This window comes from Pseudonaja textilis, chromosome 5, assembly GCF_049901715.1.
Source record: "Pseudonaja textilis isolate UNSWEBS1 chromosome 5, rPseTex1.2, whole genome shotgun sequence".
Classification (NCBI taxonomy): Eukaryota; Metazoa; Chordata; class Lepidosauria; order Squamata; family Elapidae; genus Pseudonaja; species Pseudonaja textilis.
The window spans coordinates 70,203,746-70,222,230 of record NC_141994.1 but is presented as its reverse complement, the minus strand read 5'-3'; the positions used below and the strand labels follow the sequence as shown (position 1 = coordinate 70,222,230).

Sequence of the window (18,485 nt, the reverse complement as noted above, 5' to 3'; positions counted from 1 at the left end):
GGGAACCACTGTTCTATTCTATTCTACGATATATTCCATAATATTCTATATTTTATTCTGTTCTGTTCTATTCTGTTCCCTATTATTCTATTCTATTCTATTCTATTCTATTCTATTCTATTCTATTCTATTCTATTCTATTCTATTCTATTCTATTCTATTCTTTTCCATTCCATTCCATTCCATTCCATTCTATTCTATTCTATACGACAGGAACTCCTGCAAGCTTAGGTCATTGTCTAAGTTTCTCCCTCTGGATCTGCTGGACTACATTTCCCATCATTTGCACTCTATATATAAATGCCCCAGAAGTCAGGAATAACTCTTAGATGCTGCTGTGGGAAGCCCCCCACCCCTCTCCTAGATGAATGAAATATTTTGGGAAATATTAAAAAAGCAGAATGTTACATTTCCTTAGAGGAGAAATGGAGAAACATGCTCTTAAAGACAGAAAGCAGCCCCCAAATCTTTCTTAAGAGCCCATGTCAGATGCCAGGTATTGAAAGAGGAAAGCAACTATTTAGATGGCTCCATTCATAAGCAAAGCAGGCAGAAATGCATTCAAGATATCGAAACTGCTTGCAGCAAAGTTTGACAGCTAACAAAAGCAGAATGGTAGGATTAGAGTAAGTAGCCCCTCACCCAAGGTCCAACACCGGATGAAAACCATTAAGACACAATAGGAATTGCCTAACATCCTTTCGGGACACTGCACCATTCCCAGAACTTCCAAAGTCATAGAAACCTATAAAGATCCATCCCTTTGTTCAACCATTTGGTCAGCTGATGCAGAACTGCTCGCTGTGTGTGAGATGGTTCTGCTTCAGTGGTAGGATTCAAAAAAAATTTACTCCCGGTTCTGTGGGCATAGATTGGTGGGCATGCCATGGCTTAGTGGGCATGGCGGGAAAAGGATACTGCAAAATCTCCATTTCCTCCCCACCGGTGGTGGGATTTGTTAGGGATACACCCTAGCAGAATGTGCACGGCAGGCAGGCAGGCAGGCAGCCAAAATATGTGAGATAAACGTTTTTGTAGCTTACACTCCATAAAACAGATACACTGTGCTAGTTAATTTATTCTAGTAAGAGTTTTAGCATAGTCAAACAGTCCATATATCATTCACTAGTTCAGTCGTCCGGGGATTATTCAGTTGCAAAGTCCAGTGTCGAAAAAGAGGTCAGTAAACTTACAAATATCAGTCCAGTAATATATCTCCTCGCAGTAGAGATATGAAGAAGTCAAACCTCCTTTCTTCCTTCCACGTTCAAAAACTCAGCAGCAGGGAACACACAGTTAGCAAACCAGCAATCCAGCAGGTTCTCTTGCTCCCTCTTTATGGCGGTTTCACAACCGCACCCAAAATTACATGCTTTGCAGTTTAAAGTGACACACACTTAAACTTACTATCATAGTTTATATATATTATTTTACCCAAACTACATTAAGTAACCTTGTTATTCCTAACAGGATTCAAAAAAAAATACTACTGGTTCTGTGGGTGTGTCTTGGTGGGCGTGGCATGGCATGGCTTGGCACACACACACACTGGGAAGGCTCCCCTTGTTCCTCTGCCTCGCTGCTTCCAGACTCCGGAGGCAGCACCCCACTCCCAGGTGGTCCTGGCACCATCTCCGCATTGGGCGCATGACCATCATCTGAGTCCTCCCCAGACTCCCGGACTGGTCCCCGTTCTTCCCCACTGTCCGATTCCGCTGCCATCCGCAAACCACAACACTCACCATCCAGATTTACCCAGCTCTGAACAATCATGGTTAAACGAAGCCATAGTTTACCAACTGGACAGCCCCTTGTCTCAAATTGGACAGGGTCTCCTGCTTTAGCAGGGGGTTAGACTAGAAGACCTCCAAGGTCCCTTCTAGCTCCATTCTGATTGATGGATTGAATTACACTAACTGCCTGGGATTCACATGAGACCTGAAGTAGAAAGCTAGCTGACGTGTTGTAGCAAGCCAGTATTGGGTAGTTCTCAACTTAGGAGCATAACTGAGACCAAAACTTCTGTTGGCTAAGCAAGACAATATTGTTTGTCCCATTTTAAGATGCTTTCGTGCCACAGTTATTAAACGAATCACTGCCGATGTTCAGTCAGGAACACGGTGCTTAAGTGAATCTGGCTTCTCCATAGATTTTGCTTGTCCAAAGATTGCAAAAGGGGATCACATGACCATCGTAAATATGAAGCAGTTGTCACAACATGTGAATTCTGACCATATGACCACAGAGATACTGCAATAGGCACTAAGTGTAACAATGGTCATAAGTCTCTTTTATCCAGTGCTTCGAACGGTCACCAAACAAATGGTTGTAAGTCAAGGATTGCCTGTAGTATGACCCCATCAATATGGCTACTTAGAGTTTGGGATTAATCTGTATATCCACTCAATTGTGGTTTAAACCAGGTTAGTGGACTTCACTCCCCTCCCCAGTTATTTCCAACAAACAAGTAAAAAAAAAACCTGTTCAGAAGATAAAACCTGTTCAAAATTCAGAAGAATTTTGACATCAATAGTGTTTCAACCAACTATACTTCAAGATCGCCTCATCGTATTAAGCTATGTTGTGAGTGGTGTGGTGGCCTAGAGTCACAATTAGGAGGCTGTGGGTTCAATTCTAGGTAGAGGCAGCTATCTGGGCACAATGAGAAACTCCGCATTGGCAAAAGGAAGATGTTCTGTCTTTTATAATTACTGGCTGAATGTATAAAGACAGACAGGCAAGCTCTACAAAGTCTTCCATACAAAGTTTCTTTATTGGATTATATTAGGCATCCTCAAGATAACTCACGGTCATGTCAAGATCCATCTAATGTCCAATTCTTTGCACAGCTGACTTCATAGTGTAAAAGACTAGTGATGAAGGACCTCCCCCAACCCAACCAAGGGTCAATTCAGTGACCAATCAGGATTACAGATGTGACCACATGAAATGAACTACATTTCCCAGGATGCATTATCTACATTTACCATGAGGCATTCCCTTAAGGGGACAGCTCCCAATTCTAACTTAACTAACTCAATTCCCATTACCTATATACTATCTGGACAGCACAGAAGGGCATCCGGCCAGTTAACGCTCTGTTAGTTCCATTCAGTTGCCCAGACTCCACCCCGCAAGGGATAATGGCATCATTAAATGAAGATGGGTCATTAAAACATGGGCCATTAAAAAAAGAGGGACGTGGTGACTCAGTGGCTAAGACTCTGAGCTTGTCGATCAGAAAGGTCAGCGGTTTGGCGGTTCGAATCCCTAGTACCACGTAACGGAGTGAGCTCCCATTACTTGTCCCAGCTTCTGCCAACCTAGCAGTTCAAAAGAATGTAAAAATGCAAGTAGAAAAATAGGGACCCCTTTGGTGGGAACATCACAGCGTTCCTCCGTGCACCTTTGGCTTTTAGTCCTGCCGGCCACAGGACAATGGAGACGCCTTTGGACAGCGCTGGCTCTTTGTCTTTGTAATGGAAAGAGCTGGAAACGTCTAACACATAAGTGTGAGGGGAACCTTTATCTTTGCTAAAAGAAGATGATACTAAGCTATGTTGTGTTTTTAATGACATTTTGTTAATGTCATAATCCCATGCACCACACTAAAGCATAAATCTAGTTTTTCAGCTAGGCATCCCTCAGAATAATAAATTAAGATAATGTTCTGTTTTAACATGCATTACAAACTTCTCTGTATAGGAAACATGCTTGCGCATAATTTAGCCTTTATTTTCCTATTCACGTTTCTTTGGGTCATGTTGTTTACATTGTAGATCCTTATTATAAATTATAATTTTCCTCAAGTGCTTTGCTAGATAGACAGAAAATATGGAAATGCAGTCAGAAGACAATTAAGTCATAAAACCAGTTACATCATTCTAATGTAAGAAATAAGACACCACAAGGTGAGAGATAGAGATGTGCTGACAATGGCTAGAGGGGACAATTTAAAGGGTGTAGCTAATAATTCCTGAATGTCTAGATGGGTGTTTTTCAAATAACCCCTTTAAGATGTATGGACTTCAACTCCCAGAATTCCCCAGTCACCATGTTTAAAGATGTATAGGCTTCAACTTCCAGAATACTATGGCTAGTCTAGTGAATGACTAATCTAGTGAAGAGAAGGACCAGGGGAGACATGATAGCAGCGTTCCAATATTTGAGGGGCTAACACAGAGAGAAGGAGGGGGTCAAACTATTTTCCAAAGCAGCGGAAGGCCAGACAAGGAATAATAGATGGAAACTGAACAAGGAGAGATTCAACCTAGAAATAAGGAGAATTTTTCTGACAGTGAGAACAATCAACTAATGGAACAGAAGTTGCCCTCAGAAGTTGTGGGAGCTTCATCACTGGAGGCTTTCAAGAAACGATTGGACTGCCATTTTGTCAGAAACGGTGTACCGTCTCCTACTTAGGCAGGGGGTTGGACTAGATGTCCTACTAGGTCCCTTCCATTAATCTGTTAAAGTAAATACCTCAGCCAGCATGCTTTTAAGAATTCCCATAATCCCTTAGCCAGCATGATTCCAGAATTCCCTTAAACATGCTGGCTGGGGAATTCTGGGACTTGAAGCATCTTAAAAGTGGCCGAGGTTGAAAATCACTGGCTTAGATAAACAAGAATCGCCTTTCCTTGTTTAAGTTTTAGGGTGCTCAAAATTGCCTGGAAGTCTCACTTTTATCTCTGCTCACTTGAGTTTGATCCAGTTCCAGAATTGGGCTGTGCCTTAGAAGTTTCCTTAGGATCTGATCATCATCATCTCCTTTTAACCACCCAATACACCCTTGCAGGGTAGAATCTGGGCAACTGAATGGAGCTGAGTGTTTACTGGCCAGATGCCCTTCCTATCGCCAATGCAGAGTTTTAAGTTCAGCAAATATATTCTTAATGTGCTCAGAGAGAGAAATATCTGCCCCTGCCTAGGATCGAACTCACAGTTTCCTGATTGTGAGGCGAGAGCTTCACCTCTAGGCCACCGTAGTACTCTCTCCATAGGATCTGATGCTCTCCTCAAAATGTTTATCTGTATGTATATATTGAGCACTGGGAAACTAGAGGACTGGAAGAGAGCTGATGTAGTTCCCATCTCCAAAAAAGGGAGGAAAAAATAGATCCGGAAAACAATCAGCCTAAACTCAATATCTGGGAAGATTCTGGAAAAGATAATCAAGCAACAAATCCGTGAACACCATGAGTCAAACAAAGTCATAACCCAAAAAAGCCAAATGAGTTTGTCAAAAACAGATCATGCCAGACGAACTTTATTGAATTCTTTGACAAAGTGACAAAATTAGTTGACCAAAGGAATGCTGTCAATATAATTTACCTGGACTTAATTTGACAAAGTAGACCACAACCTACTACCTGATAAGATAGAAAAATGGGGGTTAGACGGCGTCACCACCAGATGGATTCGTAACTGGCTGACCAGCCGCACTCAATGTGTAGTCCTCAATGGAACTGCCTCTGCACGGAGGGAAGGATGCAGTGGGGTGCCCACAAGGCTCTGTTTTAGGCCCAGTACTCTTCAACATCTTCATCCATGATTTGGACGAGGGGATGGATAGATGGGGGAACTCCTCAAATTTGCAGACGACACCAAGCTGTCAGGAATAGCCAACACTCCAGAAGATAGGCTTAAGATACAGAAGGATCTTGACAAGAGTTGAACCCTGGGCCCTGTCTAACAAAATGAAATTCAGTGGTGAAAAAAAAAAAGGAAAGGTTCTACATTTAGGCCAGAAAAACCAAATGCACAGGTGTAAGCATAGGTGATACCAACTCTGTCATATTCTGTTCTGTAGATCCCTTCTGGTCAGTGTTGATTCCTGTTGATTTGCTTGGACCGATCCCTGCAGTTTTCTTGGCAGGATTTCAGAAGGGGGTTTGCTCTGGTCGTTTGTCTTCTTCCCAGGGCTGGAAGAGAGGGACTGGCCCAAGGTCATCCAGCTGGGTTTGGGCCTAAGGCGGGACTAGAACTCAGAGTCTCCAAGTTTCCAGGCCAGCAGCTAAACCACTGTGCCGTTTTACTGTAGGCTTCACACACATACACACCAGGGGTGGGATGTAAATATTTTTACTCCCGGTTCTGTGGGCTTGCTAGGTGGGCATGGCCATGTGACGGGGTGGGGGTGGCTTTTCTTTTTTTGGTGCAGCAGACACACACACAACACACACACACACTGTGCTCTGGGTGTTTGTTTTTTTTTTTTTTTTTTTTGTCTATGGGCGTTTTTGCTCCCAGGAGGTCCAGGAAGGCAAAAAATGGATCATGGGGGAGCTGTGCAGCATCCCCCCAAAACCAAGCCGAACCAGTAGAATCCCACCTTTGACACTCCCCATACACACATTCCACTATGAATCAGGAATCAGTACATCAGGTGTTAAGTAAACTCAGGGTTTTCTTTAACCAGTTGTGATGACCCAGGGTGGGATACAAAATAAACACAGTCACACAAAAGAACAGGTGAAGCCCCTTTTATTCCTTCACTTTGCTTCCAAGCTCCAAATATTCTTGACTGAAGACAAAAAACTCCCACGCAAACAGTTACAAGAAGGAGGAAATGCCGTTTAAACTAAAAATGCCTATAAATTATAAAGAGTAAAAAAACAACACAAACCAAGCAAGATAAGGGCTTGAAGACATCCACAGGTATCAGAACACACACTGGGAAGGATGCCAAACTCAGAGAGGAACAATAAACTAGAGATATTTCCACGCTTTGTTTCCAGCACTTGCCCATACGCAGGTCTGTCCTCTTATCCAGTTGTCACAGCTGCAGCCCATGAAGAGGATCAGGGCCCTCTCCTCCTCCATAGACCACATCTCTTCCTTATCCTCTCCTCCCTGCGTGTCCTAGGATGGATAGGGGATGGGCCTGGGTCCTCTTCTGACTGCCCAACTTGCCTCTGCCCTTCCCCAGCCTCCTCCACAACCTCCTGAGCCACACTCAGAAGGCAGAAAGTTTCCCACAATTTTTTATATACAGCCTTTGAGCCCACAAGCAACCCCAGGATCCCTCCTACCCAAGGGTGGGATTCAAATTGTTTAACAACCAGTTCTGTGGTCATGGCTAAGTTGGTGGACATGGCTTGGTGGTCATGTTATTGGCTGGGTGTGGCCAACTCAATACCACTCACATCGAGGCACGCATCTCCTCTCCTGGCCTCTCATGACTGTGGGGATGCTGCAACAGTCGTAAGTGTGAAAAATGGTCATAAGTCACTTTTGTCAGTGCCATTGTAACTTTGAATGGTCACTCCACACTAGCAAAGTACCAGCAAAGGAGGGGGGGAAAACTCCAGAGAGGTTCCTGAGACAGGAAGTCTAGTCCTGCCAAGAATGTAATAAGGGTTAACGGAGAGGCAGTTTCTGTAAGCAACACCAGAATGTTTCCTTCCTGCCTTCCTTACAGGATTAGCCCAGTAATTTCTTCTAACAACCAGTTCTCTGAACTGCTTAGAATGTTAACAACTGGTTCTAGGGAATAGGTGCGAACTGGTAGAATCCCACCCCTGCTCCCACCAATCCTGACAGGGCAAGCCACTAGAATATAAAATGAGAGCAAACCCCTTTTCCTTGTTGCACTGATGGTGTTACCTAGTTGGGTCATGAAATGTCTCCAAGAAGACAATTAAGCTCAGGCAGCCCCCAGGACCCATTCCTCTCCAAACGTCTAGTAAACCCCTCTGCTGGGATAATGTAATCCCCTTTTCCAGATCCAGAGCTATATTTCCTCTCCATATGGAGGATCCATCAGTGGTTTCACCGGCACATTCTCCCGTTTCCTTTCCCCAGCACATCTGGAAAAACTCTGAGCCATCAGAAAGTGATCCAATCAATTACGTAGGTCTGTGGAGACTGAATTTCCCCTTTTTAAAATTCTCTTTGCAAGACGTTTCGCAGCATGCAAGACTCTGTAGATGGGAGTCCCCAAATTCAAATCCAAATCGAAATGGGTGGGCGGGCGGGTGGGCAGAGCGAAAAACCCACACCAGTCCCAGGCATTGGGAGCCAGACTGTATAATAAACAATGAATAATAAACCGTGATTTGGTCAGTGGTTCATTTGATCATATACAAAGCTGTATAAGGCTTATAAAAATGTACAAAGAGTCTAAAGAAGAGCAACTAAGATGATGAAAGGCCCGGAGACTAACACATATCAAGAATGGTTGCAGGATTTAGGTTTGGCTGCTCTAGAGACTGGGGGAGACATGATAGCAGCCTTCCAGTATTTGGGGGGCTGCCCGAAAGAAGAGGGAGCTAAAGCGCCAGAAAGCAAGAAAAAAAAAAAGCAACGTATGGAAGCTAATCAAGGAGAGAAGCAATCAGGAATTAAGGAGGAACTTCCTAACTGTGAGGACAAATAACCAGTGGAACACCTTGCCACCAGAAGTTGTGGGTGCTCCAACACTGGAGGTTTTTAAAGAAGACTGGACAAACCTGTCTGAATTGGTATAGGGCAAGGGTCTTCAAAGTTGCCAAGTTTAAGACTTGTGGACTTCAACTCCCAGAATTCCTGAGTTACATGACTAGAGGAGGAATTCTGGGAGTTGAAGTCCACAAGTCTTAAAGCTGTCAAGTTTGAACACCCCTGGAATAGATAAAGAGAGGTAGGATAGAGAGAAAGATAGAATGATAGAAGGGGGGGGAGAGAGAGAAAAATAGATAGAGTAGAGAAAGAGATGTAGAAGAGATAGAGAGAAAGAGGTAGAATAGATAGAAAGAGAGATAGAATAGAGAGAGGGGGAGAGAGAGAAAGATAGGATGGATGGAGAGAAAGAGAGAGAGAGAGAGAGAGGGGGTAGAATAGAGATAGGATGGATGGATGGATGGATGGATAGATAGATAGATAGATAGATAGATAGATAGATAGATAGATAGATAGATAGATCGATCGATCAAGGCTCTTCAAACTTGACAGCTTTAAGACTTGTGGACTCCAACTCCCAGAATTCCTGAGCTAACATGACTGGAGGAGAAATTCTGGGAGTTGAAGTCCACAAGTCTTAAAGCTGTCAAGTTGAAGACCCCCGGAATAGGGGTCTCCCGCTTGAGCAGGGGGTTGGACTAGAAGACCTCCAAGGTCCCTTCCAGCTCGATTCGAATTCTGATTCTGTCGTGGGGAACCACCCAGCCAAATTTCGCGGCTTGGCTTGAAAGCAGCCTGGGACCCCTGCGTGCCTCTCCCCCCTCTTCCCCCCGCGCGCGATCCTACAAGCCCCAACTCTTGCTGCGCCGCGGGCGGGGCCGCCTCCCTCCGAGCCGCGCCCTCCCGGGGGGGTGGGTGGGGGAGAAGCGTTATTCCTAGCCCCTCCCCGAGGAAGCGGGTCTAGTTTGAGCCTCCCCGGTGCGTGAGTCCCGCGCCCGCAGCTGCGTCTGAGCCGGGAAGGAAGCATTGAGGTTGCTGCTGCTGCTGCTGCTGCTGCTGCGCGGCTCTGGGCTCGCCTTCGGTCCGGGATGCTGCTGCTTTCCGACGAGCTCCCGGCGCCCAACTTGACGCGCGTCAGGATCCGCCCGCAGGGCTGCGGCCCCGGGGCGCTGCTCAACCGCTTCGGGGTCTTTGTCCAGGCGCTGCTGGCCCTGGTCGCCTTCAGCACGCTGATGCGTGAGTGGCTTTGCTTTCCCCCTTTCTCGCCCCCTTTCTCCCTCGCTTCTTTTTCTTTTCTCCTTCTTTTCTTTTCCTTCTCTTTTCTCCTTCTTTCTTCCTCTTTGCTCCTTTCTTCTTCCTTTCCTTTAACTTTGCCCTACCTTCTCTTTTCTTCCTTGCTTCTCTCTTTTTCTTTCCTCCCTTCTCTTTCCTTTCCTTTCCTTTCTCTTTTCTCCTTCCTGCCTTTTTCTCGGCTTCCCTTGTTTCTTTTTCCATCTTTCTCTTTGCTCCATTCTCCTTCCTTCCTTCCCTTCCTTCCTTCCTGTCTTTCTAGCTTCTTCCTTATCTTCCTCATTTTCTTTTCTCTCTCTTTCTCTCTCTTGTCTTTTTTTTTACTTCTGCTTCTCCCTTTCTCTTTCCTTTTTGTTTCTTTTTTTCTCTTTCTCTCTGCTCCTTATTCCTTCCTTTCCCTTTTCTTCTTTCTGGTCTTTCTTGCTTCTTTCTTTTCTCCTTTTTTCATCTCTCTCTCTCTCTCCCTTCTTTCTCTTCTCCTTTCTCCCATCCCGTCTTTCTCACTTCTTCCCTTTCCTTTCTCCTTCCCTGCTCATTACCTGATTGCTTCTTTCTCCCTCCTTCCTCCTTCCTTCCTTCCTTCCTTCCTTCCTTCCTTCCTTCCTTCCTTCCTTCCTGTCTTTCTAGCTTCTTCCCTTATCTTCCTCATTTTCTTTTCTCTCTCTTTCTCTCTCTTGTCTTTTTTTTTACTTCCGCTTCTCCCTTTCTCTTTCCTTTTTGTTTCTTTTTTTCTCTTTCTCTCTGCTCCTTATTCCTTCCTTTCCCTTTTCTTCTTTCTGGTCTTTCTTGCTTCTTCCCTTTCTTTTCTCCTTTTTCTCATCTCTCTCTCTCTCTCTCTCCCTTCTTTCTCTCCTCCTTTCTCCTCCTCCTGTCTTTCTCTCCTCGTCCCAACTTCCTCCCTTTCTGCTTCCTTCTGTTCAGCCCATCTTCCGAGCACAGTATTTGCCTTGCCTGGAATAACCAAAGATCTTTCCAAATTTCTGAGACAGAGAACCTGAGCAAAGTGACACCCAAGGACTACTTTGTGTAAAAAAAAAAATTAGGGGCATTTTGTATGTTTCAGGTGGAACGTGGTAGGCTAAATGCTTGTTTTTTTTGAAAAGCCTCTCTAAATCCGAGAAAACTCTTTTTCTTTCCTTTAACTTTCACCAATCCTCACTGCTACTCTTTTTGGTTTGCCATAACTCAAGTCTTCTTCTGGGAGAATTCTGGGAGTTGAAGTTTACAAGACTTTTAAGTTGCCAAGTTTGGAGTCCGATGCCTTTTTCTGTGATTATATTGTCAGACAAAAGAGCCGTCCCAGGAGTTGGTAAGAAGAGCCAGCTACCTTATATCTCACTGCAGCTTAGAGACTTGCCTACTCGTTACATTGCTATTTTTTTTCCCACCTGTTGGGTCTGAAGAGATGCTGGGGAAGAAGGGACCCCAATCTGAAAGTTTTATATTGGGTTCGAATTAGACATGCATTTAAAAACCAAAAAAACCCTGTTCTGCTTTAAGCAAAGAATGCACAAATAATCAAAATAATATCAGGTTTTGAGTGAGTACTGCTCACTCAAATCCTCCAGGTAATACTCCTAATAATAGAAACTTTTGAAATTTGGGTGATTCTTGTTTCTGTAGTCATGAGATCTAGAAACTTGACTGTTTAAATTGAATCTTGTATTTTTGGTTCTATCTACCTGTTTGCCTGTTTGTCTATCTCCCCCTCTCTCTCTGCCTCCCTCCTCCCTCTATCTTCATCCCTATCTATCTTTCTATCTCTTTCTATCTTTCTTCTATCATTTATCTATCTTTCATCTATCTATCCATCTATAGATCCATCCATCCATCATATCTATCGTATCTATCTTCTATCATCTATTTTTCATCTTTCATGTATCTCTCATCTATCTATCTGTCTGTCTATCTATCTATCTATCTATCTATCTATCTATCTATCCATCCATCCATCCATCCTATCTGTATTTCATCTCTATCTATCTATCTATCTATCTATCTATCTATCTATCTATCTATCTATCTATCTATCATCCATCTATCCATCCATCCATCTATCCATTTATCCTATCTATCTATCTATCTATCTATCTATCTATCTATCTATCTATCTATCTATCTATCTTCTATTGTCTATCATCTATCTTTCATCTATCTCCATCCATCCATCCATCGATCTATATATGTCTAACTATATCTATCTATCTATCTATCTCTCTATCTCTCTATCTATCTATCTATCTATCTATCTATCTATCTATCTATCTATCTATCATCTATCTCCATCCATCCATCCATCGATTTATATATGTCTATCTATATCTATCTATCTATCTATCTATCTATCTATCTATCTATCTATCTATCTATCTATCTATCTATCTATCTATCTATCTATCGCTATGCCTGTCTAACCGTCATGTATCTAGTTCTGTCTCTGTCTATCTACAGTTATGTATCTACATCTCTATCGTCCGTCCATCCATCCATCCATCCATCCATCTATCCATGAATCTCTCTCTCTATCATATTTAAGAACTGCCTCTCTCCCTCACAGAGGGACTCTGGGCAGTGTACGATTTTAAGGCTTCAAATTATTGTTTGATTGAATGTCTTAAAAAGAGATCCAGTGTGGCTTTTCTGTGGCAGGGTGGCTGTTATGGGGCCATCCGTAGCGAAAACTCCAAAGCCACAAACTTTTTCCTTCCGCATCCTCTCGGCCCAGCCTTCCTTTCCTAGGCCTCCCTGCCAGATTTGGCATCTCGGCTTGGCAACGTGAGGCTATGCTGGGTTTTCTGTGGGGCAGCTGCTCTGGCGTCTTTTGCCATTGTTTCACCCACTTGGCCATCTGGAGAGGCTGAGCTAAAGGGGAGGGGGAGACGGGAGGGGGGGATATGTAGTCCCCGGGGCTGGGCTGAAGACGCCCTGCAGCCTGCTTCATGTCTGGAAATTTTTAGCACCCCTCCCTCCCTTGGGGGGGGCGGAATTGACAAAGTAAAGTTCAGGGCCCCTTTGGTGTGGTGAGGGTGCTAAACAACAACAGTACCGATGGACACCAAAAGATGTATCTTGTTCCCACACAACGACTTACCAGGGAGGCCCAGAAAGTCTATGAACTGGACACGAGAATTAGCATCTTTCTATTCCATTCTATTCTATTCTATTCTATTCTGTTCTGTTCTGTTCTGTTCTGTTCTGTTCTGTATTATTACTATTCTATTCTGTATTATTACTATTCTATTCTCTATTCTCTATTCTCTATTCTCTATTCCTATTCTATTCTATTCTATTCTATTCTATTCTATTCTATTCTATTCTATTCTCTATTCATATTTTCTATTCCTATTCTATTCCATTCTAATCTTCTCTTCTCCTCTCCTCTCCTCTCCTCTACCTCTACTCCTTCCTTCCTTCCTTCCTTCCTTCCTTCCTTCCTTCCTTCCTTCCTTCCTTCCTTCCTTCCTTCCTTCCATTCTATTCTGTATTATTACTATTCTATTCTCTATTCCTATTCTATTCTATTCTATTCTATTCTCTATTCATATTTTCTATTCCTATTCTATTCCATTCTAATCTTCTCTTCTCTTCTACTCTACTCTACTCTACTCTACTCTACTCCTTCCTTCCTTCCTTCCTTCGTTCTGTTCTGTTCTATTCTATTCTATTCTATTCTATTCTATTCTATTCTATTCTATTCTAATTTTCTTTTCCATTCTCTATTCCTATTCTATTTTCCTGTTCTATATTCCTATTCTATTCTAATTTTCTACTCTATTCTATATTACTATTCTATTCTATTCTATTCTATTCTATTCTATTCTATTCTATTCTATTCTATTCTATTCTATTCTATTCTGTATTATTACTATTCTATTCTCTATTCCTATTCTATTCTATTCTGTTCTATTCTATTCTCTATCCATATTCTCTATTCCTATTCTATTTCATTCTAATATTCTCTACTCTACTCTACTCTACTCTACTCTACTCTACTCTACTCTACTCTACTCTTCTCTTCTCTTCTCTTCTCTTCTCTTCTCTTCTCTTCTCTTCTCCTATTCTATCCCATCCCTTATTACATTTATACGCCACTTGTCTCGCAGTATAACGGGAGCAATGCATTGACCCCTTCCCTGCTGCACTAGATTTTTTTCCAGACATCAAAAATCTTTTCCGTTTTCAGCCGTGTCCAGTTTCTCCCATAAAATGAAATGGGAACAGCCTTTCTGAGGTCACGTGCCTCATTGTTCACATGACACTAGTTGTGTGGTTTGAGTCTTCTGCAAAACGACCTCTTCATGATGTCATTAATCTCCCCCACCCACAACCCCTTTTTAAGCAAAACCAGAAATTCCACCAGGTACAGGCTCTGTTTTTTTTTTTTCCTAGCCAGGAAGTTGACAGGTTTTGAAAGAGAAAAACAGAATTTTTGGCTTGTAGGTTACCTCCCCACCAAAGTGGTTCCTATTTATCTACTTGCATTTGCACGCTTTTGGACTGCTAGGTGGGCAGGAGAGTGGAAATAATTCGTCTCGAATCCTGGGCCTCCGGAAGGCCACATGACCTAAATAAGGAATATCAAGTTAAACACCCTGAATGCAACATATTTAAAGATCAACCAGCCAGATTGTTGTTAAATACATATTGTCATTTATTATGTTTTCCCCCAAAAAAGTATAAATATTTTTTTTCCCACAGTAAAACGATTTAAGGAACCCAAAGAAGAGAGACGATCTTGGAGAATATGGTAGGATGAGAGAGAGAGAGAGAGAGAGAGAGAGAGAGAGAGAGAGAGATATGATTGATAGATGATTGATGGATGAATAGATTGGATAGATATAGAGAATATGGTTATAGACAGAATGTGGAGGGGGAGAGAGATGGATATAGATATAGATATAAATATTGAAATGGATATAAAGATATAGATATATAAATACTAGCTGGATATCTGTGCTTTGCTACGAAACTATGTGGTCAGGCTTAGTTTTGGGGGAGGAAAATAAGGAAAAAGAAATTCTGCCTCTGCCTACCAGCATCCATCGGTCTTCATCTGGCTAGCGTCCTGTCAGTGTGTGAGAGAGTTGAGGGCTGTTTGGAAACTGAAGCAGTATTTGCTGTGTGAGCAAGAAGGAGACAGCAAGGAGCCTGGGCGTGACTTAGCTCAACTGTTCTGTACCAAAGCTCTGGGTGCTGTGAAACTAAAATGGAAACTCCTCTCCTCTGCTTGTGTTTTGCATTTGGAAGAGATTTCTTTTCAGGTGGGGAGAGGGAGTAGAACTCCTTAGCATCAGAGCGTGTTAATAATAATCTATGAAATTCTAATGCTCTGATGGTCATTTCGAAAAATCCTTTCTTAGTGAGCACCTAGGAGCCAAGAGAAACATATGTGCCAAGTTTCAAGTTTGCGGGCTTTACGGTTCTGGAGATTTTGTGATGATCCGTGAGTGGTATTTCGCTTTTATATACATAGAAAGATGAGAGGTAGTTCTATTTTCTGTTGGAAAAGTTGGCAATGAATTTTAGCTAAAATAAGGATGACCTTGGGGAATGTATTCTGCAATTTTAGAAATCACCTGTGTTTGAGGAAGTTTTTTTTCTTTAAATAATTAAAATGTACAGCTGTACAGGTAGCCCTTGACTTACAACCATTCGTTTAGTGATCAAAGTTACAACAGCACTGAAAAAAATGGACTTATGACTGTTTTTCACACTTACGACCATTGCAGTGTCCCACGATCGCCTTTTGCGACCTTCTTACAAGCAAAGTCAAGGGGGAAGCCAGATTCACTTAACAACCGTGGTTTACTAACTTATCCACTACAGCAATTCACTTAGCGACAGTGGCAAGCAAAGTTGTATCGTGGGGCAAAGCTCCCTTGACAAATGTTTCACTTAAGAACGGAAATGTTGGGCTCGGTTGTGGTCGTAAGTCGGGGACTGCCTGTCTTTTTCCTTTTGTGTTCTGTTGAATTAACAAAGTCCCCTCCCCACAAGTCTTTAAAGTACGGTTCTCTCTTGAATCCAAATCCTATCCAGGTTTTATGACACCTCCAAGCAAGCCATCGGCGCTCTCTTCGTCCACTTTGCCAACGTCTTCTTGTCTGACCTGACGGAAAAGGACCCCTGCTCTCTGTGAGTTTGGCTTTTGTGCGTAAAGAGTTGTGCCTTTAAAACCAGTACAGCCCTTCTATCCTCCCAGATTCCTGGTTCACAGAAAACCACGGTTTGTTTTGGCATCTGAATAGGGAAAGAGTGCAGTGGTGGGATTCAAATTTTTTTACTACTGGTTCTGTGAGCATGGCTTTGGTGGGCGTGGCTTTGGTAGGTGTGGCTTTGGTGGGTGTGGCTTTGGTGGGCGTGCCAGGGGAAGGATACTGTAAAATCCCCATTCCCTCCCCACTCCTGGGGAAAGGTTACTGCAAAATCCGCATTCCCTCCCTACCCCACTAACCTACTTTCCAGCTCCCTTCTCCTGTGCAGGGCAACCAAAGGAGACCCAGCCGATCAGCTGGGACTCAGGAGGCAGAGAATAAAGGGGGCGGGGCCAGTCAGAGGTGGGATTTGCTGGCTCTCAAAATTTCCACTACCAGTTCTGCAGAACTGGTCAGAACCCTCTGAATACCACCTCCGGTACCGATTAAAAACATGAAGGGACAAAAAAAACCACAGTCCTAGCAACAAACAATGAGGAAGGCAATTGTCTTTAGCCAAAGCAGAACATTATTTCATTTTAATTAATTTATGTGTAGCCTGCCTTCATTACTTTTACAAATAGTTCAAGGTGACGAACGTATCCAACACAACTTCTTCCTCCTTTTTTTCTCACAACAATTAGATTGAAAGGGGCTGGAGTAAGATAGAGAGGGACTGGCCAAAAGTCAGCCAGTTGGCTTTCCTGGCTAAAGTGGGACTAGAACTTCTGGTCTCCTGGTGATTGGCCCAAAGTCACCCAGCTGGCTTTCCTGGCTAAAGTGGAACTAGAACTCACAGCTGGGACTCAGGAGACAGAGAATAGATGGGGGTGGAGCCCGTCAGAGGCGGGATTTGCCGGTTCTCCAAACTACTCAAAATTTCCGCTACCGGTTCTCCAGAACTGGTCAGAACCTGTTGCATACCATCTCTGAAATAGCGGGGTCATGCTCCCATTGGAGTCTGAATCCAAGGGGTAAGACGAACAGGCTGACTGAAAATGGGAGAGTGGCTCCGTTGGCTTTGGAGGAAACTGGGGAACAGCAAAGTCTGGCTGGGCAGAGCAGGGAAAAGGTAGAACAAGGGAGGTGGTGTTTAGATGAAGATCACCAAGGCCCAACCCCTAGGGCGCACAGGGAAGAACGCAGAAGGGAGCAATGTGGGTGGCGTGGCTTACGAGGAAGGAAAGGGCCCTGATTCCCTTCACAAGGCACACCTGGAGATGGAGTTTAAAGGAGAGGCAGTATGGAGGGGCGTTTGTCAGGAACAAACGCTGAATTCATCCAGTGTTGAGAGTTGTGGCCTGCATTCCTGGTCTTCCTCCTGACTGTTTGAATGATTGCTGTGCTTCGGTGTCCTTATCTTGCCTTGCTGGAATTACTGGACTCACTATCTTGCCCTGCTGGAGTGATTGATTGCTGTCATTCTGCTTACAGCATTTGGACTGGAGTATCTGCAGCCAGAGGCTGTTGCAGGTTCATTTGAGAGCTTTTCTCCAGGCCGGAGAGTAAACGGGACGTTGGGGGCAAAATTGGAGTCAATACTCATACCTGTTCTCTGGCTGTGTTGCCTTCGTGCCATGCCCCAGGCCATCACAGGTATATAGACACCATGGTTTTGTAGCAAACGAGAATCCATAGTCAATTTCCTCCTTGGGTTTCATGCCTTTGTATTGATTGGATTTATACAGCATTCTTTGGTTGCAGCTCAAAGTGACTGAGTTCACATGTTTATTTTATTTTTTTATTTATGTAGCTGTAGCTTGCTTTTATTATTATTTTTTTTATAAATAATGCAAGATGGTAAAGAAGCCCAATGCTCCCTTTTCCTCCTATTTTGCCCACAGCAACCACTCTGTGAGGTGGGTTGGGATGAAAGATGGGGACCGGCCCAAAATCACCCAGCCAGCTTTCATCCTTATCGTGGGATTAGAACTCACCGTCTCCTGGTGTTTGACCCAAAATTACCTGGCTGGCTTTCATATCTAACACGGGGCTAGAACTCACAGTCTCCTAGCGATGGGTCCAAAATCATCCAGCCAGCTTTTATGCCTAAAACAGGACTAGAATTCACAGTCTCCTGGTGATTAGCCAAAGAGACTGGGCTGGCTTTCATGCTTAATGCAGGACTAGAACTCACCGTCTCCTGGTGATGGGCCCAGAGTCACCCAGCTGGCTTTTATGCCTAAGGCAGGACTAGAATTCACAGTATCCTGGTGATTAGCCAAAGAGACTGGGCTGGCTTTCATGCTTAATGCAGGACTAGAACTCACCGTCTCCTGGTGATGGGCCCAGAGTCACCTGGCTGGCTTTTATGCCTAAGGCAGGACTAGAACTCACAGTATCCTGGTGATTAGCCAAAGAGACTGGGCTGGCTTTTATGCCTAAAGCAGGACTAGAACTCACAGTATCCTGGTGATTAGCCAAAGAGACTGGGCTGGCTTTTATGCCTAAGGCAGGACTAGAACTCACAGTATCCTGGTGATTAGCCAAAGAGACTGGGCTGGCTTTTATGCCTAAAGCAGGACTAGAACTCACAGTATCCTGGTGATTAGCCAAAGAGACTGGGCTGGCTTTTATGCCTAAGGCAGGACTAGAACTCACAGTATCCTGGTGATTAGC

General features: G+C 43.6%; 1 protein-coding gene across 1 annotated transcript in view; it reads left to right on the top strand.

Moving 5' to 3' along the window:
* Positions 1–9,374: 9,374 nt before the first annotated feature.
* LOC113450405 (store-operated calcium entry regulator STIMATE-like) overlaps positions 9,375–18,485 on the top strand; it is a 38,323-nt gene continuing 29,212 nt past the window's right edge. The window contains exons 1-3 of the mRNA XM_087935320.1: positions 9,375–9,618; positions 14,371–14,419; positions 15,712–15,807. Of these exons, the coding sequence (XP_087791446.1) occupies positions 9,471–9,618; positions 14,371–14,419; positions 15,712–15,807 (293 nt within the window). The 5' untranslated portion in view covers positions 9,375–9,470. The remainder of the gene's footprint in view (positions 9,619–14,370; positions 14,420–15,711; positions 15,808–18,485) is intronic.